The sequence below is a fragment of the Malaya genurostris genome, chromosome 1, assembly GCF_030247185.1.
Source record: "Malaya genurostris strain Urasoe2022 chromosome 1, Malgen_1.1, whole genome shotgun sequence".
NCBI classification, from domain to species: Eukaryota; Metazoa; Arthropoda; class Insecta; order Diptera; family Culicidae; genus Malaya; species Malaya genurostris.
In genome coordinates, this window is record NC_080570.1 from 136,776,521 (window position 1) to 136,800,520 (window position 24,000).

Consider the following 24,000-nt stretch of genomic DNA (forward strand, 5'->3'; position numbering starts at 1 on the left):
CACCACAAAGTATCACCAAACAATTGAAGCAATCATTTTCACAAGTTTAATTGTTTTGTCAACTTATACTAACCCATAACACGATTTCGTTCAGGTGGGAATTAGTATCGCTTCAGCAAAACAAATTGTTTTCACTTCCATTCACACTGTTTTTTTTGCAATTTAAAAGTTCTTCCTTCAGTGAAAAGTCCCTCGATGTGCCAGAATACCAAAACATTTGTTCTCGGTAACGCTAAACTTGTACAACACACTTTTCCGTGATCCAACTTTAATCGTCAACTCGGCAACTTTTGCGTTCTGACTTTCGACAAAACTTTTCATCCTTCTGCCGTCCACGGCTAACATTGCTCAACTGTTCTGCTAACTGCACTTTCTCCGTCTTCTTCCCGTTATCAACCGTTATCTTTTCCACCGACCACTTCACGCGGTACCGTGGCCTTCCGGAGACTACGGAGCTGCGGAGTGAGCGATCAATGTTTTGGCACTGCTGGTCTAAAATTAGGCCATCCAGCCCGTCATTACAGGTTCACAAGTGATGCCAAAACATCGACATCGGCTTTTCCCTCCGCCGCCCCTTTAATACGAACAAAGTACGCTTTTCGCTTTTCGTCTCCACTTACTCACCTAATTCGCAAGGACGGTGGAGGCCCCAGGTTGCTCCAGGTGGTGGCGCGAACAGGCAAAACAAGCGCCATCATCAGAAAGTGATTTGTAAACTGTTTGGTGATTTGTTTTCGGCCGGTTGTTGTTTTTCGCACGCCGAAATGCGGCGACGACGACAGAGTAGGCCACGAACGGTGTCGGCAGTCGACGCTCGGAGTTCAAGAACAATTATCGAAAAGTGGCATAATTCTCGAGTTTCATCACCGGATCCATCATCAGACAGTGGATTGCAACGAAATGCTGCTGCAGATTCCACTTCCGCTTGTGTCGGTACTTGTGTAGCTTTTTGCCTTTCTCTATAGAAAGGTATTAGAATTGCTGGAAAAACCGACTTTCGAACGGAGCCTCGGAGACCCATAGTGTTATATACCATTCGACTCAGCTCGACGAGATCGGAAAATGTCTGTGTGTGTGTGTGTGTGTGTATGTGTGTGTGTGTGTGTGTATGTGTGTGTGTGTGTATGTGTGTGCACTTTTCGAAGATATTTGAACGCGCTCAATTTTCTCAGAGATGGCTCAACCGATTTTAACAAACTTAGGCTCGTTTGAAAGCTACTATCGGGGCATTGATCAAGTTCGAAGATAAAATGGCTGTGACTTTTGGTTCCGGAGATATGATTGTATAAGTGACGTAACCGACAAAAAGCGTTGTATTTGAACGCGCTCAATTTTCTCAGAGATGGCTGAACCGATTTGAACAAACTTGGACTCGTTTGAAAGCTACTGGCGGGCCATTGATCAAGTTCGAAGATCAAATGGCTGTGACTTTTGGTTCCGGAGATATGATTGTATAAGTGACGTAATCGACAAAAAGCGTTGTATTTGAACGCGCTCAATTTTCTCAGAGATGGCTGATCCGATTTTAACAAACTTGGGCTCGTTTGAAAGCTACTGTCGGGCCGTTGATCAAGTTCGAAGATCAAATGGTTGTGACTTTTGGTTCCAGATATATGATGGTATAAGTGACGTAACCGACAAAACACGTTGATTTTTACCGCTCTTGTATATATAAGGGTGCCAAAATTTTGGGATCAACTCTATTTTCGTAAAGTTCTAGTGCTCAAAAGTTTAAGCACCTCGAAAAAAGCCTTCATGCAAAATTTGACCTAAATCGGACATGCTTAAGGGGTGCTGCCCGGTGGTAAAGGTTTGACAATTATCGATCTTGAAAAAGCACCATAGGGGGGAGTACATGAAATTTCCAAAATCGAAAATTTTTTTTGATGCCAAAACTCTTAAAACTGCATAAAACATCGAAATTTAGTGTCATCTCAAAAAAAAATTTTTTTGAAAAAATCAACTTTCTGGGACTTAGAAAAATTTTCATATTTTTTCTAAGTCCCAAAAAGTCGATTTTTTCCAAAAAATTTTTTTTCGAGATGACACTAAATCTCGACGTTTCATGCAATTCTAAGCCTTTTGGCATCAAAATTTTTTTTTCGATTTTGAAAATTTCATGTACTCCCCCCTATGGTGATTTTTCAAGATATATGAAAATTTCACTAAGTGGACTAAGAAGGCTTTTTGCCTTTCTCTATAGAAAGGTATTAGAATTGCTGGAAAAACCGACTTTCGAACGGAGCCTCGGAGACCCATAGTGTTATATACCATTCGACTCAGCTCGACGAGATCGGAAAATGTCTGTGTGTGTGTGTGTGTGTGTATGTGTGTGTGTGTGTGTATGTGTGTGTGTGTGTATGTGTGTGCACTTTTCGAAGATATTTGAACGCGCTCAATTTTCTCAGAGATGGCTCAACCGATTTTAACAAACTTAGGCTCGTTTGAAAGCTACTATCGGGGCATTGATCAAGTTCGAAGATAAAATGGCTGTGACTTTTGGTTCCGGAGATATGATTGTATAAGTGACGTAACCGACAAAAAGCGTTGTATTTGAACGCGCTCAATTTTCTCAGAGATGGCTGAACCGATTTGAACAAACTTGGACTCGTTTGAAAGCTACTGGCGGGCCATTGATCAAGTTCGAAGATCAAATGGCTGTGACTTTTGGTTCCGGAGATATGATTGTATAAGTGACGTAATCGACAAAAAGCGTTGTATTTGAACGCGCTCAATTTTCTCAGAGATGGCTGATCCGATTTTAACAAACTTGGGCTCGTTTGAAAGCTACTGTCGGGCCGTTGATCAAGTTCGAAGATCAAATGGTTGTGACTTTTGGTTCCAGATATATGATGGTATAAGTGACGTAACCGACAAAACACGTTGATTTTTACCGCTCTTGTATATATAAGGGTGCCAAAATTTTGGGATCAACTCTATTTTCGTAAAGTTCTAGTGCTCAAAAGTTTAAGCACCTCGAAAAAAGCCTTCATGCAAAATTTGACCTAAATCGGACATGCTTAAGGGGTGCTGCCCGGTGGTAAAGGTTTGACAATTATCGATCTTGAAAAAGCACCATAGGGGGGAGTACATGAAATTTCCAAAATCGAAAATTTTTTTTGATGCCAAAACTCTTAAAACTGCATAAAACATCGAAATTTAGTGTCATCTCAAAAAAAAATTTTTTTGAAAAAATCAACTTTCTGGGACTTAGAAAAATTTTCATATTTTTTCTAAGTCCCAAAAAGTCGATTTTTTCCAAAAAATTTTTTTTCGAGATGACACTAAATCTCGACGTTTCATGCAATTCTAAGCCTTTTGGCATCAAAATTTTTTTTTCGATTTTGAAAATTTCATGTACTCCCCCCTATGGTGATTTTTCAAGATATATGAAAATTTCACTAAGTGGACTAAGAAGGCTTTTTTTAGATTAGCATCATTGTTCTCATACAAATAGGCAACGCAAATGTCAAGCACTAGTTTGGAAAAATGATGCTGACTGTGTGACATAAACACTGAAGCATGCTTTTGTGAACTACTCGAGTCAATCTGAATCAATTGGCGTCTAAAATTATTTAATAAATGTATGAAACATATTTTCATGAGACTGTTATGAAAGAAGAGAAAGGCATTATCACACCACTAGGTGGATTAAGAAGGGTTTTTTTCCTTTCGTTCCAATGAGGGAACAGATCCAGCAACACCAACAAAACACAACCACAACTGCTTCGAACATCGAAATCAGCACCTGACTTGGCGATAAACAATTTGCCAACTCAAATTTGCTAACCCGGAATCGTATTTCGCCCCTTCCGGAGCAGTGAGTGTGCGTGTGTGTGTGTTTTTTTTATTTCGAACAAAACAGCCAAAACGTGAGCCAATTCCAAACAACAAACAACAGAACATCGGAATCACATCGCATCTAAAAATACCATCGCATGTTTATTGTTCTCCAGCTAGTGAAAGCGATGATGTGGAGCACCTAAGAATACACCGACGTCGCACATCCGTCAGCTTTTCCAATCCAGTAAGCTTCCCTCATCCGGAGTATCCCCTATTCCCCAATCCAGTCCGGTGGCAGTATAAATTGTGGTATTGTTTTCTTCGCGGTGCGTTCCACGACGGGCGTCAAAATAGGTATTACCGTCATCGGGCTTTCCGAATGAATATGTGCAGTACATGGGGAGTGTGAGGTTCCGCATGTTTTCCCTCATTACATTTTCTTCGTGCGGAAGGGATTCCGTGCACGATCGATCTATTACAGGAGTGATTCTTGCTTCTCTGGGTTGAATACGTCAGACTACGGTTGACGCCGCACCAGTTAAAAAAAGGTCTCCGCGGGGAGTTTGCGGTGTTGCAAAAGTAGGGAAAAACGTCACAGAAAAATGCCGGAGGTGTAATGGGCCCGGAAGTACGGACGTGAGAAAATTTTTGATTCAAATGCATAAATTGTTCGTTGCTGATTTAGTATGTTAGTTGATTAGATTTCATAATTTGATGGTATCACGCATTTGAATAATTGTTTGTTGTTTAGATAAACCAGATAAATTATTGGATGTCGCGCGTGATTGTGTTGAATATTTTGATTCATTTATAACACAAACATTGCTTATTCAGAAAAGAAAAGTATAACAAGTCATTTCCACATAATAAGTAGAATCAATTTTGATATCTAACGACTCCCTATTTCATCTCGTTTGTAAGGACGTTACCTCAAAAAATTTATTAAGCCACTAAAATCACTTTAATTTTTTTTTCTACTTAATTAGCTTTACTTCACATTGAGAATTGATTCACTGATTGGAAATAAACCAATATTCAACAAAACAGCTAAAACAAATCTCAATTTACTGAGTCGGAATTGGTTGTTGCATCTGATTCAGAATCCATTCGAAAACCATACTGAATTCTGAATCAATTTCCAGACGAGTTGACTAGACAAGTGAATTGATTGCAAATTTTCACCTCATATTTTTGAAGATTTTTATTGCTTGGCAAATAATTTTGGAAGCTTTCTATCGATGATTAAACAAGCGAAAAGTGAACATTAGTAATTATGAAGTCATCGAACATTGAATAGTGGTGTAATTATGTGAAATAGTGATCATGTTTCGAGACGAATCAATTAGTAAATATTCAGAAACATGACGAACTGTAAAACTTGAGACAAAAATGTATGAGAACACATGAAGAGACAGCCTCATCGATTGGAAGGACCAAACATGCTTCGCTTTACTTGATCACCACAAATTTCAATTATAGTCCTATCTCTGTGGAAACCCATCCAACAGAGAACAACACAATGATTTGAGATTTTGTTTTTGGATCTTTTGCTGAGTATGTGATAACATTTTCGCGGTTTTCATTACATAACTGCATTCGCATGTCATTTTTACAATCTATTTTTCTCACCACACACAGAAATTTAAAACTATTCAAAACTAGAGATACGTGTTTAGGGCGCAACGAAATGTTCTGTCAATTTTAAAAATAGGTTGTTAGAAACTTTCAAAATTCTCCAGTCAAACTAGTCCAACTTGACTCCAACATCTCATATCGAAAATAGTTCAATAAGGGACCTTAGCCTGCCAGATTTGTTGAAAGAAAAAATTAGCGCTCGGTTCAATGGTCTGTTTCAACATCGGCTAACGAAAGTCCCGCATCGGCTTCCCATTGACCGATTTATTGGACGCTCATCTGACCAACGGTTCATCGTATTGGACCAATAGAGGACTTCCGTTGGACATTTTATTCTTAGAGGGTTCCAACATCGGACAAATCCCAGTTAATTTTGTCGAGCTGTGCAATATCGATCCGATCATACCGCTGCGATCGGGTCGTCATCGGGCGATTCTGCACTATTTGTATGTAAAATCTATGTAATCAAAACAAAAACAAAACTTTAGTACGTCAGCGGAGGGTGACGTTAACCCGAAAATGCTTTGTACTGGTATCTACACACTTAAAAAAAATCCTGTGATTTTACATCTAATTAGATGCACATAAATGGAGCGTCGCAGCTCACGCAAATTTACGTGGAAGAACATTTAATATTGTGTCTAAAACTCCATGACATGAAATTCATTGAAATAAATAAAAAAAAAGAATACTGATAGCAACCACCACGACTTGAACCAAGAATCATTGGATCGCAAGTACGTCTGTTAATCGACTGAACCACAGAACTTGCATCTGCTTGGCTGGTAAAAGGTGCATTTAAATTCAAACAGTCGCACCTGCTAGCAGAACGCAAGTTACAGTCGAAACCAGTAAAATTCAAGCTCATCTAACATTGAGTCATTCCAAATAAAATTTTCCGTCATTTGACAAATTAAGTCTTTAAGAATTACATCGTATTAAGAATTAAGTCACTTGTAAAAGTCAAATTTTTTTGGAGTATATTTACACTTTTGAGCTAGCGGTACAGAATGTAAACGTCAGTTTTGTTCGAATAGCAATCATAAGCTGTAAGCGGTTGATGCGGTTGATGCAAATGGTTACCCGAGGACGGCCCGATTGCAGCGCTACGATCGGACCAATATTGTACTCAATCGATCCGAAAATCGAACCGATGCTCGACAAAATTCACTGTCCCAGAAAGTATGGACGCAACCAAAAACCGCTACCATTTCGCAATGGTTCAGAATCTGTCAATTTTTATGGCTGCGCCTGTTGTTAACCACTTGTGCAGTTATTTATTCATTTTCATTAGTTTGTTTCGAAATGCGTGGACTTCAAATGGTGCATAAAACGCGGACTGTCACTGAGAAAGATAGCAAAAATGGAAGGAGTAAGTGAAAAAACCGTGCGAAATGCAATCAGGAAGTTCGGTGAGGATAACACCTTTGAGGATAAACCGAAAACGGGTCGAAAAAAAGGTTCTGCTAACCCTCAGTTGGATAAACGTATACTGAAGGCGTTCGAGCAAAAGAAGGAGGTTTCAGTTCGGGATGTGGCCAAAAAAGTGGGCACTTCGAAGTCAAATGTTCTTTGTGCTAGAGAACGTTTGAATCTTCGAACCTATAAGAAGCAGAAACAACCAAAACGTAGTCCGAAACAAGAAGCATCGATCAGGCCGAGGGTTCGAAAGCTGTACAATACGATTTTTGCTGGAAATTTGAACTGCATAATCATGGACGACGAAACCTACGTGAAACTCGATTACAAATTCTTGCCGGGACCACAATATTATATGGTGCGAGAAGGGTAAGTGTTAAACCAGTCCGAGACATCGATTGAAGTCGAAAAATTTGGTAAGAAAGCTATGGTCTGGAAAGCAATTTGTAGCTGCGGTAAGATTTCGAAACCCTTCATGACCACTGCTTCAATGAACAGCGAAATATACATCAAGGAATGTTTACAAAAACGACTTCTACCCATGATTCGAAGCCACAAGGATCCTGTTGTCTTCTGGCCAGATCTTGCTTCTTCCCACTACTCGAAATCAACGGTAGAATAGTATACTACCAAAAATGTCACTTTCGTCCTAAAAGACATGAATCCACCAAATTGCCCACAAGTTCGACCAATTGAGGGGCATTTGGGCATTAACGAAGGCACATCTTAGGAAACATGTATCGGTAGCCGAAACCATTCAACCGTTCGAAAAAGATTGGAAAAAAGTGTCAAAACTTGTCGCCAAGAAGCCTGTACGGAGTTTAATGAGGAACGTTCGCAAGAAGGTGCGCCAGCTAGTCTACAATGGCTAAGTAGCAAATGTTGAGAATAATATTCTGTTGTTGTAGTCTAATATTATCAGTATATCAAATAAAATTTAAATATCTAACACTTGTGAATTATTTACAGCGAAATCATAGTGCGTCCATACTTTCTGGGACAGTCTTTAGTCATGACGCGAGAATTATCCCACTCGTGAGAAATTCTGGCAGCCGGCAGAAGCCTAGCAAATTTTTGCAAGCGAAATTGTGTCTTGCAAGATCACTCTTCGTTCTTTTATTCTCTATCCGACATCATTTTCATATTCGTCAATCCTGCATGCACATCCAAAAATAAAAACGAGTCTTGAGACCAGGTAAATGAAATGAAAATACTGGTATATTGAGAGAAGAAGTTTTGCCCTGCATTTAAACTTCTAATGGAAAAAATATAACGATTGCTGCATTGTTGCCAGACTCTTGCTGGAATTCTGCCAGCAATCCAGCATAATCTGGCAGACACTGTCAGGCGTCTGGAAGAAGATTTGCCAGGCACATTCAAGCAAAATGGAGTTAACGACATTAGTTGCTCGACAATTCAGTTGTACAAGACCATAAATGCAAAACAAATTTTGGGCGAGACGAAGTTCGACGGGTCTGCTAGTTATTGAAACAGTTTTTTTTATAGACGCTTGTCTTCCACCCTAACACTTAACTACTAAAACTTCTCTGCCTATTTTGTTTCTGTATAACAAAATAAGGAATATTGCCTGTTTAGGATTTCATAGAGTAACCTCCGTAATTTGCTAAAAGTATGAGAAATTTAATGCACAATCTGCGTATTGCCGATGCAATTTGTATGAACATAAGGATCTGTACAAGCACAATAGTAAGACTGGTGTCCAGTAAATGTTAACATCGAAGAACAGATTACAGTGGGCTTGGAATGTTGCACGAATGTCAGAGAAAAGGACAGCCCCAAACATCCTCAGAATGTAACGATTATGCAACAAGACTGGAGCATGGTGGTCGAAAAACAACGGTTCAAAAAATCTACACACAATTAGAGTAAATTAAAGCAAGCCTAATGTTTATTATGCATGGCGTATGAAACGAGCAAAAGTGGTTTATCATGAAGCAACATTTTAAGCTATGCCTCTGGTGGGGAATGAAATGTTTACAGATGCTGTGAACTAAGCTGCCTACTATTGAATCTCCTATAATTTCTTAGGACTACATAGTAACATTCTCAGAACCAGCCAAAAAACAAACAGCTTCCATGTAGATCCAAAACAGTCCCCCCGGTGAACGACCAAAAGGTTAAAGCCAGGGTAAAATAAATGATATTAATAATAATAATAGATCCAAAACAATCTCATGCATCTTTCAGTATCCGGTCACACCTGTGCTAAGGAATTTCATCGCACGACCCCGGAAATAAGTTGCCAATAGATTGAATTCAAGCTTGGCATATCGAAATGTTTGAAAAACTCCAATAAACAAAGTAATATTATGACAAAATTTAAAATTCCATGCATTTCTCTTCGTTCACGTTTGAAACACCAGAGTGCATACTTTCAACAGTGCATTCGATTTGCATAAACAGTTTCTTTTGATCCATATTGCCGGTGCCAGACATGAAAGTGAAGATTTAGCACTCCTTTGAAGCTTGTACCAATTGTACCGCAAAAGAGAGCTGAGCTCTGCTGCTCCGATGGAAACGGCAAAATAATCTTTAAAGTCATTTCAGCACAGGTGGCAAGAGAGCGGGTGAATACCAGGAATGATGGTTTTGCTCTGTTTTGCAATTTGTTCAGCTTACAACCCTGATGTTATCATTTGCGCTTTCCGCCGGCTGTGTCCCAATCGACAGACTAAGCCCTTTTCCTAGCTAGTTTCCCTTTTCACATATGTAAGTAGCTAGCAGTTGATGAAAGTATCAACCGGTTTCTGACAACCTGTGTCCCGAAAGCCTCTTGACTTATGCGATCCGAGCACGTTCTATTTGTGGGTACCAAAATGAAGTAGCTTTAGTTAGGGATGATACTTTGTTATGAATGCATATTTTGAGATGGAATTTCGTGGTTTGAAAATTGTACTGCTGAATCCAGGTTGATGATGGAAATGAAGGGAATTGACAACCCGGATCGTACTAAGTTGCACTGGCAGCCCAATATAATCTGTCATTGCACTGATGGGTATAAGACGAAAATTACAAAAAAGTAACGTAATAATAATTGTCCTGCAATAATCGTTCAAAATTTACTTGTCGAGTTTTAAAGGGTGATTTTTTGCTGGTATCTTTTTGGCAACACTGTTTTTGACAGAATTTGAATCGAATTCACGATTTGAATCGTGTCTTGTATCATTGTCAAACTTGTTCAGTACGGCCTACAACTTAATCATGAATCGTCTAAAGCGGAGCAGCGGTCAACATTTGCATGAAATCATCTTCATACATTCAATCATCATCAATTTTCTCAAATTTGTTGTTATTTTTTGAAAATCAAATCCTATACCTCGTAAAAAATCGCCTAAAATCTACATAAAATTAGTTTAAAAAATGACCTTGCAAATAAGTTTGAATGATTTTTTTACCTTTTTTTATATATATAAAAAATAGGTATAGAATTCGCTCAAACTTTCGAAAAATTTTCCGAGGCCCGGAGGGCCGAATGTCATATACCAATCGATTCAGCTCGACGAACTGAGCAAATGTCTGTGTGTGTGTGTGTGTGTGTGTGTGTGTGTGTGTGTGTGTGTGTGTGTGTGTGTGTGTGTGTGTGTGTGTGTGTGTGTGTGTGTGTGTGTGTGTGTGTGTGTGTGTGTCTGTATGTGTGTTGTCAACTAAGAGGTCGAGATCTCAGAGATGGCTGGACCGATTTTGATCAAACTAGTCGCAAATGAAAGGTCTCCCCGTCACCCAGAACGCTATTGAATGGATTTGAGATCGGATGTTTACTTTTTGAGTTATACGAAGTTTTATGTCAAAATTTTCAGTTTTTTGACAGTATCTGTCACATTTGACCTTGAAAACAGAATATGTTTCCAGACTTAGATTTCGCTCGGTAATACCTATCCAACAAGCCATAGATTGTTAAAATCCGTCCATTTTTAACGGAGATATCGATATTTTTGTGTAAACCTTATTCCAGTAGAAGGAATTTTGAGCGCTGTGTGAAAAAGCAATGCTTGGGAGCAACATGAAACACGATTTTTTATACTGTTACATATAATTGTTTCTAAGTACCAAAAAGACTGTGTTCAGCAGTCTGAAGTTTTTTATGACAATTTGCCTCGGACCAATTTTAGCACGGTTCATTTTTGGCAACATAATCTTTCGAATATGGCATATGTAAACCAGATGATACCAGCATTATCGAGTTGGAAGTAATTCCATAATTATATTGATTTAAACTATTTACAGCAATAAATGCTGGAAGAACATGACTTCCATATACCATACGACTCAGTTCGTCGAGATCAGCAAATGCGTGTGTGACAAATAATTTCACTCAATTTTTTCTGAGATGGTTAAACCGTTTTCTACAAACTCAGATTCATATGAAAAGTCGTATACTGCCAAACAAGGTTCCTGAATTACGTTTGGATCCGACTTCTGATTGCGGAACCACAGGATGATATGTGAAACGAAATTAAAATAATGCAATTAATTTTTCTCGTAGATGGCTGAACCGATCTAAGATTCAAATGAAATCTAAGAATCATCTATGATTCAAATGAGAGGTCTTAAAATCCTATAAAACCTCTTAATTTTTAGTCAGATCCGACTTCTGGTTTAGAAAATGCAGGGTGATTAGTATAAAAATGTCCATTTCACATAAATTAATCAGGTTTATCGGGTTTGCAGATTTGGATAGTCGATTACCAAATAAATTTATTTTAGTTTATGCGGTATTCGTTTTTGGATTCGGAATGAACCCTCAAATTTTAATTCGCACTACAATTTCTCAAAGATGTCTACATACTCCTCAGGTGAATTTAACTGATTTCGGCTACACCGATTTTAGATTCCGGTTCCAGTATCGAATCGATTCTCAAAGCTCAATCATTTTCTCAAAAAAGACCAAATCGAACTTCAAAAACAAATATTACAGGACTTAAGGTCCCATACAAAATTAATGAATTTTATCCGATTCTGGAATTACAGATGATGAGTTTATAAATTTCATGTAAATTGTTTGGCGTAATAATTTATGGCCATTTGAATCATTTTGGGCTATGCTAATTCCTGAATACCGGCTCTGGAAGTACCATAAATAATGACGAAAAACTCTAAAGTGGAACTTACTTCGACATCTCATGGAATGTTCAATCGATTGTCACACGCTAAGATTGAAATTCGATATGTTTTGCAGTTTCGGCATTACAGGGTAATGAGTGATTAAAATCTCAATTTGCCGTTTAAAACGACGATAATTAAAATAATGTCATGAGAACTAATCTCCATGCAAAAACACATGCGTATTGATAAAAAAAGGTATCATCTCACTGCTAGGTGGATTAATCACGTTTTTCCTAATGACAAACACAAATGTACGATTTTTAGCAACAAAAGCGTATGTTGAATTACTAAAATTATCGCTTATTTCAACTGCGAAGTTTATAAATTCAAAGCACTATAAATATAACCTTTATCTAAAGTTAGTTCATTCTAAACTGATTTTGAAAATTAAATTTACTTTGAAATTGTATGTCATGTAATTGCCAGGAACGCACAAATAGAATATTTGTTTTTTTTTTAATCAAATTATTTGTTGAAATAAACTAATCCACTAAGATAAATCAAATGTCTGGTTTTGTAGTTTCAAGCAACAATATTTGCTATATTGAATCAAATTTTATTTTGTCACTATTTTAATAAAATAAATCTTTGCGTGAAACCAAAATTTGGTTACTTTTACAAGATTTTTCTTTGTGTGTACGATTGAGATGGCCAATTGAAGTAGAAATTTCATTTAATATTGTTAAACTTATGCGTGGAGAAATATGTTTAAATGATCGTTTCTGCTTTGTTTACCTCAAACGCATCATGAAAAAACGAAATATAAATAGTGTGACAACATCTCACCCAAAAACAAAACAAGTGCGATTGTATTTTCACTGCAGCACTACACGCTCATTCAATGTTACTCTCAAGTAAGTTATTTGAACTCACTTTTGCTTATTTAGTTCAAATGTCAAAAAGTGATAATATTGATTTTGAAGACTGAGTAACTTCTACTCAGTTTCTAAATTGACAACAAGTTTTACTCACAGAGCTTTGAAAACGTTGTGTGAAAATTTACGTTCAATGATTTTTGTATATCTATTGAAAGGAAATTTGAAGGAAAATGGAGCAGGTTGGAGCCGTGGTAGATGAAGAAGTCTATCGAAAATTAAAAGGTAATATTGTTATACCTCCTATCAAGAAAAATTTGCGCAGCTGTTTCCATGATTGAAGGTTTCCGCTGCCACATTTATGCAACCTTCGTTCCAGGATACGTGAGGGAGTTTACAGATATTTTTCAACTTTCTATGGAAAAACTACAAAATACAAATAAGAAAATATTTAAAAAGTTGCATTGTTTTTAATTTACACGCAGTTTTGTTCAAAGTAAATAATTCTTTAGAGAACTCGAATGATGTTGAGTAATATTTATTCACTCGAGCTAATTTTTCTATTTGTAGCACTGAGTAAATCTTACTCAGAATTTGACTACTACAATATTTACTCAAAAGTGAGTAAACAAGCTTTACTCACTATAGAGTAGTTCCACTTTTAACGAAAGTGAGTGAAATTGTACTCACTTTAGAGTAACATTGAACGAGTGTGTAACCTGAAATTCGCTGGACAGTGCACACGGAACCGCAAATCAACCTAATTTTAAGTACATTCCACCCAATTTGGGGGTTTCGTTCAATAACCTAATTTTAGGTAAAGTGGCTCTAGGTAGTTTTCGTAAGACACGTGCAAAAAAATACTCAAAGATGAGTTATATTTACTCTATAGTTGAGTCATATTGACTCAATTTCAAGTTAATACGGTTTACTTAATTTTAGCTTATTGAACGAAACTCTCACTGTTGGGTGGTTTTGCTCTTTGTATTTTGACAACAATTGAAGGAGCGAATGAAAGGAAGTACTCAAAATTAAGTAAAAAGAAGTCAAATAATAGGTAGTTTTTATTTTCCGTGCAGCGAAAATTCCTACCGACGTCAGTTGAACTGACATTTCTCGGTTCATTTTTCATTAGGGCGTATAAGCAAGTGACAGTTTCTCTTTAATCACTCTCTCTTTCGATTATTGTGATGTGATAAAAAAGATTTTCTTTGATATCACTATTCTGTTTGAAAGTCGAAAGTTTCGGGTATCATTTCATGCATAGAGTTGAGTGATAAACGTGGAAACCGCTAGGTAATTAATAGAAGAGAAAGTAAACAAAGAGAAACTGTCACTTGCCTACACGCCCTTTTGAAAAATTAACCGAGATTTCCCATTCAGCAACTGGTAGAACCATGTTACATCAAACATATTTTGTTGTCTTGATTAGGAACCACGTGGTTTTACAGAAATTGATGATATATTTTCCTCAACTATCGAAGGTCATAACAAAAGAATATCTATTACTTATAATGTTTAGGACTCAATGCGTTTGAGACTAATTGAAGACAAACACGATAAAAGGTCCTAAATGCAAATGACAGTTTCTCTTTGTTTACTTTCTCTTTCGAGTATTACGGTCCAATCAGCAATCTTCCCATCTAACACTTCACATAGGATTATAGCAAAAACCATCAACTTTCGATATGCACTGTAGAATTTCGATATGCACTGTAGATATGCACTGTAGAATACTGGAATTTACCGTAATAATTGAAAGAGAGAGTAAACCAAGAGAAACTGTCACTTGCACTTGGGACCTTTTCTAATATTCATCGAGAATTTTTTTTCGTTGTAATAAAATTTCGCATATTTTGGAGTCATTAGTATATCGCATGACAGTCTACATAACATTGACGCACAATTGGACCTCATAGACATTGCCACACGAAATTTGATTCAAAAAGAGTTTTATTTGATTCAACAATTGTTTGAAGTTGACTTAAAAACTCAATACATTAGAATTTAATATGTTCTATTTCCTTGCGTGTGATTAAAACTAAACTTAAGGGCATTTTCAGTAGTGTTCTAGTTCTAGATGCATAATTTATGTCAGTTACAAAATTTAAATCTGAATTTTATAACTAGAAAAACTGGCCGTCCCAGCAGTGTTTTACTCGTGTTTCAAATATACAAAACATAGAACGGCATCGTAGACCAGTTTTAAATTTGACAGACGAACTGGTCGAATAAATAAAACAAGAACGGCTTGCTGGGTATACGTTTGTTCCAGTTTCTGCTCTATTATAGACCTTCCATATAGAACTTCTAGCCACTGAATTTGCTCTAAACAGGCCGAGACGGAAGATAGCTGTGATGAAAAATAAAATAAAATAGTTCAAGAAAGTTTCTAGTGTCAAGCCACTAGCCCAAAATCAATCGACAAACATCTGCTAACATTTCTTTACCGAACTACTTAATTTTGGGTAGGTTAATTCTTAAAAAAAGAGTAGATGCTACTCAGTTACGCAAAAACTGAACCTACCCGAAGAATGGTTTGTTATAAACAGGACAGTTGGTCGAAATGAATTGAATCTTGTTCAACTCACATGTGGTTTTCCACCTGAATATTTCCTCTAGAGAGAAGTGGCTGTATGTGATATGTTGTACTGATGGCGGGACGAACTGATGCTGGTGTCTATTGTAGCAAAATTGGAAGAGAGTAATCGTACTTACTGGGTAGATATTGCAACATTTTCCAAGCATGATTCCTTCAAGGTATATTCGGTAAAATTAGAGGCTTCTGCTCTGGTGCCCAAAATCCAAATAAACAGTTTGGCATGTATTATAAATTAAAGTATCTACCAGGCTGTTCAGATTTGAACCAGAGATTTTGGACTTAATTGAATCAGTGAAAAAATGGTGAATAAAATAAACGTTTGGAAAACTGCCAGTCTGAAAGCGTTACCAAATTCGCTCGAAACGCAAGCTCGTAACCCGTACGATAGAGTTTTGAGCGAACAGGAGTTGGTTGGTTAACGACACATATGTGAAATATGGACTACAAAACGCTGACAGGGAAGGGATCTACATGATAGAGCAAGCACAAATTTGCCACAAGCGTAATAGAGTAACTTTTTAAAATTCCTAAAGCAGTGAACGGACACACGGAATTTGTTTCAAACATTCTTGTCATCCTAATTAGAAATTTCGTTATAAATCGGATTGGGATGGGAGTTATAATCCCTGACAGAAAAGCGCACCGTAATCATCTGAGTAGATGCCTTCCGGGATAACGTTAAACCCACAGTACAAATAATAACGTCAACTCAGTGTGCACAGGAAGTCAGACTCACCTGGAACCCGGTGACAGCGGTTGCTGCACTGGAACTTCCGCCTTCAGAAACCGGTACAGATCGGGTGTGGGCCGAGCAACACTAATCGATGACGAACGCTGTCGGCTAAACACGGGTGATTTTTGATGTTGCATAAATTCCTGGTCGGGAAGAACAACGGGGACGAAAACATGAGAGTAGGTGAATTGAATTGAATGCCGCTGTGCGGTTATTACCTTGCTGGGACAGCAACTGCAGCTGGCCAACGGTAGACAATTCCCGGTTAGACAATTCGCTGTACCGAATCCGGTGGCTCCCGGAGTGGACGAGAAGGAAACACAGGACCCACCGATGGTGGATTTGTTGACACCTTGACTGAATGCCGACAGGATAGAGGCCGACGGTGAGATGGAGGATGATGCATTCGAACGATGCACCCGAAGGGAGTTGTTTCTAGCGTGGTGCGGAGGCTTTGTCGTGGGTTGTTGCAATTGTTGCTGCTGTTGTTCCTGTTGTTGTTGCTGCTGCTGTTGATGATGGCGCATGAAGCAGTAGGAGGTGGTTGTTTTTGTCAACTTTGACGTGAGGTTTTTAGTGCTGCCGCTCGAACTTATGGCATCTTCTTCGACTTCGTCGCTGTTCTCTGTGCGAAGAAAGGAAAGAGAGTAAAATGTTGTTTTGAGAAATGGTTTTGTATGTGCTTAGAAAGTGGAAAAATAGAAACAATTTTTTCTTCAAGACATTGATTTATGCTCTGCCATGTCTTGTAACACTTTTGAGTGGAGAGAATGAATTGCACGTGGATTGCCACCATCAATCAATCTGTGGCGGTTTTCTTTTTCACTATTATATTACTGCCGTGGTGTAACACCACATATTTCCGCTCTTGCTTGTGTACAGGATTTCCTTCTCCTTCTTTCCGTATAGGCCTACTACAGTAAACGAAAATGTCACAACCAGGGAATCACAGGGAAACTTCAATAAGTAACGTGTTAATCCCAACGGAATATTGTTAGGGGAAATATTTTATTATTAAACTTTTTTCATATCAAGAGCACAATATACAGGTAGTATCGGTTAGGTGAGGGAATTATGGTTTTGCCATGAAAGCCTTCACAGCCACAGTGAAATCAGTTAAACGGAACCACCCGCGATCCCATTTCAACCAGAATATTAGTTGATTTTCTGAATTCGATTGGTTAAAATTTGGTACAACTAATCGATTGTTGTTTTAACTAAACTGTCATTTTTGTTTTTCGATTAGCAGAAACGATGGTTGAAACAACTAATTCAACTGTTTGAAAATAAAATGCTGTCAATTAGTGAGGACACATACCTTTCAATTTCAACAAATATTTTAGTTGAAATAACTGGTGTTGTTTTTGAAACAAAATTCTGTTAGTTGAAAAATAAATCGGTTTTATTTGTTTGTTTGTTTTGAGATCAGTAAAGATCTAAATTCTAAAAAAATACTTCTGATTCGATCGGAAATGATTGATGTAGAAAAACGTTTTTAATCAGCAAAAGTGCCCGGAGGGGCGAGTAAATTAGCGAAATTATTAAATTTACCAAAAATGATGCCTTCAAACGGTTGAACTAAAGTTATGCACTGATAATTTTAGTCAATTTATATGAGCTTGGGTGCATCAACCGCTGGGAATTGGAATTATGCGACGGCAATTCAAACGCGCCATTCAATCGCAGCGCGTTCTGTGCGTTTGAAACCCTTCGCTCCTGTTACTTTTATAAACTAAATTCATGTCAAAAAGCGTTTTATTGATAATGCATGAACATCATCATCGGTATCAAACTGGAAGTAAAACAGTCTGCTGGAAGTAAATAATGATCGAATTTGAAGCATAAAATTTTTGCGCATACCTGAAAGATTACGAGATGATCATTCATTAACATTTTCTAATTTGTCACCAAATCTTTTTCATGTCAAACAAGGTTAACTTTATCACAACACCGCTGTTAGATAAACACTTGCTATCATAAAATTCTCAAATCGAATGAACACAATTTCACCAAACGCTTTAACCATCAATGTTGTTTTCATTGACATTTTGAAGCGACGCGAACAGATTTCAACTAAAAAAGTTGTTGATTTTGCATTGCGATTATTGTTTTGCTTTCAACTGTCTCCGGCATTTGACAGCATTCAAAACAACATATTTTTCAACTACTTGAATATATGCAAATCAAAAACCATTTTGGTTGAATCAAAAAGAAATTAGTTAAATCAACTATCGCAAAAATCAAAAACTGCGATATCGCAATTTTATGATCGAAGGGTTCTCCGTGTACGTAATACTTATCCGAATAATTCCATCTTTGCTAATGCAATGTACTGAAATATAAATCTGAGTTGCGCAGAAAGTTTTGTTGAGTTTACATTGTGGAATAAGTAGTGCAATGCATAGCATGAAGAATATTCAGAACCAGACAAATACTCAATAGTCGACTACTGTTCATTTAACTCATTTTAGTAGGAATCTATTTTTTCATTCGCTTTTTCCATTGCCATCAGAGAGCAACTCGCTAGTACGGGGCTATATTCTGATTTCTGTCGGTATTCTGGCAGAACTTCAAATATGCTTCAAGAGCAGTGATGCCAGATGCGCACATTTGTCGGTAAATATGTAAATTTATTAAAGCAAACCTAAACATATGTTTGATCATAGACTATTAATTAGAGTTAATTACTCTTAAAATTGTCGTGTACTTTTATTTTAACACGCTAAATTGATTTCATTCATCATACTTACTAGAGAAATTTAGGTCGGCAAAATTTTTGTTTTGACTTCGCCAAGTTTTAGAACTTGTCCCGAAGATAGTTGGAAATCTGTTATTCGAGGGTAAAAAGGGAATTAAATCAAATCTAATTCAAATCATAATCTTGATATTTGATTACTAAATGAAGTCGCATTGACTACATTGGTTTTGTATACCCGGCATCAGAAGTCGTTCAAAAGAACCCACGTCAATTTCTTAGATAAGTCTAATTGAAACTAAGGAATGTTGTAATCCAAAATTTATCTACCAAGAATCAAACTGGAGTAATGATGCCGTTCGCATTTTACTCATGTTTCATCAATATCACTGAGCGATTTTCCAAAAAACTTTTTTGTGAAGCTTGAATAAGAACAAAAGATTTTGTTTGAACATAAACAAGCATAACACTTTCAATATATAAACAGTTTTTTACAGTTACAGGAATTTTGCGCTCATCTTCAGAAAGGAAGTGTCGGTAGTCTTGGGTCGCCATTGTACAAAAAGGCGGGTGGGTAATGTCAGAGACATAAGTGGATGTCGTGAATACGAAAATAACTGACATGTTCCTTAAAACTTCCGAATATCAATTAGTTGATCAATTGTATGAATTATGCAAGCATTCCCCTTTTCCACATTTTTCGCGAAAACAAAGAAGGCTTCACTTGATCTCGGTTACTGTGAATTTCACACAGCGAAAAGTGGACAAATCTATTCAAACTGTTCTAGATTTTCACTAAACTGAGGATATTTACCTTCGATTTGCGAGCAAGAAATCCTAATAGTTCTTTAGAAAACTTTTAGAGCCATTAGAACGGCTGATTTTGTGTAATGCTCTCCACCGTTGCTTTTTCGCCAATGCAAATGACTGACAGCTGTGACGTAATCGCTCTTATCGGAAGCGAAACTAGCTTTGCAAACGACACAAAATACATCTGCTCGCAGTGGCGATAGAATCCAAACTGATCCAATTTTCGTTGAGAGGCTTGTTTTTACCTGATTTCTTTTGTAGCTTTTTTACTAATGGGCGGTCCTAACGGCTATAAAAATAGCAGCATATAGAATTTTAATTTCGATATTTCATTTCGGTTTTGCATTTCATTGAAAGAAACTATCCGGATGCTGTACGGGATTCTTTCCTGCCTTTCAGAAGGACCAAGTTGTGAAACTCACTACGATATTAAACACTGTTCGGAACATTTTCTCGAACGATTTGTTGTACTGCAGCAGATATTTTGTTCTCTTCCTCAGAACGCGTTCTGATTGGCTGGTGTTGACATGGGTCAAATGAGACAGGTTTTTCAATAGTGTACTTAGAGTAGTAGTTAGATTATATAAATCCTTTCACAAATCACTGAGCTATGAGCTTTAAAAATACGAGAAAGGCAATCGCGCCTTATAAATTATCCACTTTGATACTCGTTTATACCAAACATTACAGAAAAGTTTAATTAGAATTATTTGAGTTTATGTCACACAACTGAATATTTTATCATAAAATTGTGATCATATTTCCGATGGCATGTAGCAAAAATTATGTTGATTCGTTAGATACAACAAGAGATATTCACAATCAAAAACTTATCACTCTCTCAGAGGGTAAATTTTTAAAAAGGCACCCCATAGTAACGTAAGTCGTATTCACGACAAAAACAAATCATTGATTATTTGATTAAAAAACCGAAACAATTGACTCACCATCAGATCTGTGGATTTCAATACATTTTTAAATACATTTTTCATTTCCGACGAATCAATATATTGTTTTTATGATTTCCAATAGAATAGGGCAGACCGGGGCTCATCCGGAATTTGTGACTTGGAAAAAAACATGCATTAGTTTTTGTACCAAGTCATCATGAAGTGACTACCCCAAAATCCAATATTCAGGAACCGTGGGGCTAAATCGGACTATAAAGTTTCATACAAAAATGAAGAACAAATACAGTAGGGCACCAAATCTTAAAATAACCTTATGAGCGCAAAAGAAATAAAATCATGTTCGATTGGATTGCGTGCTGGTTTCGACCTTGCGTGAGACATAATCCTGCTCACTGGAAATATAGGTATTGTCTCGAAACTTAACCAAATAATGGATGTGAAAACTGACTTTAGAGTTTTTCTTGAAGATTATTTGATTGTTTCGCTACACTACTTTTTGTCTTAATTTTTTTTAAATCTAGTTTAATCAAGTATATAGAAGAAGAATATAGAAATGGATATCAAAATTTAGATGAGTTTCAATAATCCGTTTAGAATTACGAGTCGAAAATTATGTGTCCTATTGCGCCCCACTTTTTGTCCGATTTAGTCTCGCACAGACAATCCGTTTTCGGGACGCAATAATAGATTTATTTTCCACGTAATCGACGCACTCAATAATCACTCCATTCAGTATAAAATAAACACTTGAAAGCCCGTCATTACAATGCACAGAAATCCCAAATATATCCAAGAAAAAAGAACATTTTCTAAAAACAATTTCAGTAAAAAATGTACACCGCCAAACTGAATTGACTTAGCGTTTCCCAGCTAACTGACGTCTGTCTGTCATATGAAAGCAAGTTTCCAAAGTCTATTCATGGATCGTAATAATTGCTGCTTTTTATGATATTTATTCTGTCTGGTTTAACCCCCTTGTCCGGACTAGCCCCGGTTTCCCCTACGTGATGTTTACATAGTATGAAAACCTAATATTTAATAGTTTTTCAAGAAGAATGAGAAAATTTAATCATTTGAATTGCATACTTAACATCCTCTTGTAAAAAGGTAGTTCACAATTCATAAAATAGTTTATAATAATATAAAGGATGAGGTTATTGCTGGTATCTTTTTTGGCAACACTGTTTCTGACAGCTCACGCGTGAATCGTGTCTTGTGTCTTTGTCAAACTTATTCAGCTTGGTCTGTAATTTAAACATGAATCGTCATTTGGTCTATTATTTAATCATGAATGGGCGCTGGCAAAGTTAAAGATATATCCACTTTTTTTATCGAAAATTGTGTTCAGCGACGAAGCTCTATTCTGGTTGAATGGATACGTCAACAGTCAAAATTACCGCATCTTGAGTGAAGACCAGCCAGAAGCATTGCAAGAGCTACAAATGCATCCCAAAAAAGTCACTGATTGGTGTGGATTATGGGCCGGTGGCATTATTCGTGAAATACCGGTCGATATGTTGAAGAGAGTGTGCCAAAATTGGACCTTGCGGATGGGTCATCTAAAGCGGAGCTGCGGCCAACATTTGCATGAAATCATTTTCAAAAATTAAGTTATATTGATAGTTTTATCGACTTCAATAAAAATTCCATAAATTTTCTCTAATTTTGTGCTTTTTTTGGAAAATCAAATCCTATACCTCTTAGAAAATCACCCTATATTAACATGTATTGCAATGGTCACAGCAAAGTTTTTCATTTGATGGACAAACATAAGTTTTCAAATTTAAATGGAAATGTTTACTATTTCGACAATTTACCTTCGAAAATGATAAATGTATATTGTGTACAGCATATTATTCATTAGGTTTCACTATTTTGCAGTTTTAATGTTGTACTGTAATTTCTATTGTTACTGTTGTTATTGTTGTTATCGTTATCGTGATTGAAATTGGGTTTCAAAATGATTCCAAATCACGATTTTAAACTGTCAAGTAAGGTTCTGCATCCTTTCCAGTGACCAAAGTAAAACATCAATTTCACACTGGGTACCTCCTTTTTCGCATTTGATGAAACCTGACTGTATCCAGTCCTGTCAACAGAAAGGAATTTAATATAAATTAAACTACTGCATGACACAGAAACTAAGTCAACGGCAAGGCCTACTATACACTTCCACGGTAGCGACGACACACGACAGAGCAGATTGGATTCTCCTACGTGCATCTGGCAGACTGGCAGGCAGAAGGGCGGTGCTGTTCCTTTACTGGGTTGTAAAGTGTACAACTTTTACATCCCGAAAGATTCCTACCAGAGAAATGAGAGTTCTCGTGAGACAGATACAGTGCTTTTTTCTTCTTCTCTGGCGATGGTAGAGAAGTCCCGCACAAGCCAGACCGAGACTTCCGGGGCGAAATGAATACGAAGTGACTTTTATGAGTCGAGTTTTCTCTTTTTTTTAATGAAGTGTTATTTATATGTAATGAATTTTCCAATTTACCGGCACCACACCGGTAAAAGGCGAAAATGAGTGTGGTTCCACCGCCAAAATGCCACAGTGCTTTAGACTGATTACATTGGGCTCGTGCCGTGTTATTTTTTTTTCTTATGTATTGATGAACTTAAAAGTAGTAGATTTTAAAACGAAAATTGAGTTATTTTATATGCAAACGAATTTTTCCTGAGATTTAATCATTTCGCAAGTAGGTCACGGAAGAGATCTTACTGTGTCAGATGATAAATGAAAATTCATGAAACTGGATTCACGCACTCAATTTAATGCAGTTGGGTGAGACAGCGGCGTCTTCAGATAATAAGCTTTATTTATGAAAGATACACGAACGGATACAATATGAAAAATATTTGCAAATTCATAGAATGTATGACACTAGCGAAGGGGAGATAGATTCGCACTGCATTTCAATTCTAAGGATAAACAGAAGAGACATTCTTACTCGAATTGCGACTAAATTGCATACTGCTACAAGACGATGTCTGATCCTCAGTCAGAAGAAACGAAACGAAGCACAGGGCACCGTTGTCGACTCCAGAGAATGAAGAAACATGTCGCTACAATTTCTGTTTTCAGACATAGAGTAAACGTACCGTTATTCATCTCTGTTCCTTCGTTGTGGTACACTGAATAGAATAAGATCCGCTCTCTCCGTTCAGTGCAATCCGTTGATTGTAAGCAGAATAATATAAGCACAGTTACCCTAGAAGAAATTGGAATCGTAACAACTTTGAACTTCTATTTAGTTTTTCTCCATTCAAAAGCAGTATGAAATTTATTGAACTTTGTTTTTCGTTTCAATTTCAATAAAGCGCTATCATCATTTATTTACACAAATTGAACGTATTCGTATAACTTCTGCTTGGGTCGGTACACGAACATAACATAACCTCACAAAATGAGCAAGGTGAACTTCGGGTGACAGTTGTCAGGGGTAAATAAAGCACTGATATCTGTCAAAAAA

General features: G+C 37.0%; 1 protein-coding gene across 2 annotated transcripts in view; it reads right to left on the minus strand.

The window, feature by feature from the left end:
* The window catches only part of LOC131425877 (probable serine/threonine-protein kinase yakA), a 218,795-nt gene that overhangs the window by 29,375 nt on the left and 165,420 nt on the right, over positions 1–24,000 (minus strand). For both annotated transcript variants that reach the window (XM_058588131.1, XM_058588132.1), the window contains 2 exons: positions 16,330–16,736; positions 16,115–16,254 (listed from right to left, as the gene is read on the minus strand). In XM_058588131.1, coding sequence (XP_058444114.1) covers positions 16,115–16,254; positions 16,330–16,736 — 547 coding nt within the window. The remainder of the gene's footprint in view (positions 1–16,114; positions 16,255–16,329; positions 16,737–24,000) is intronic.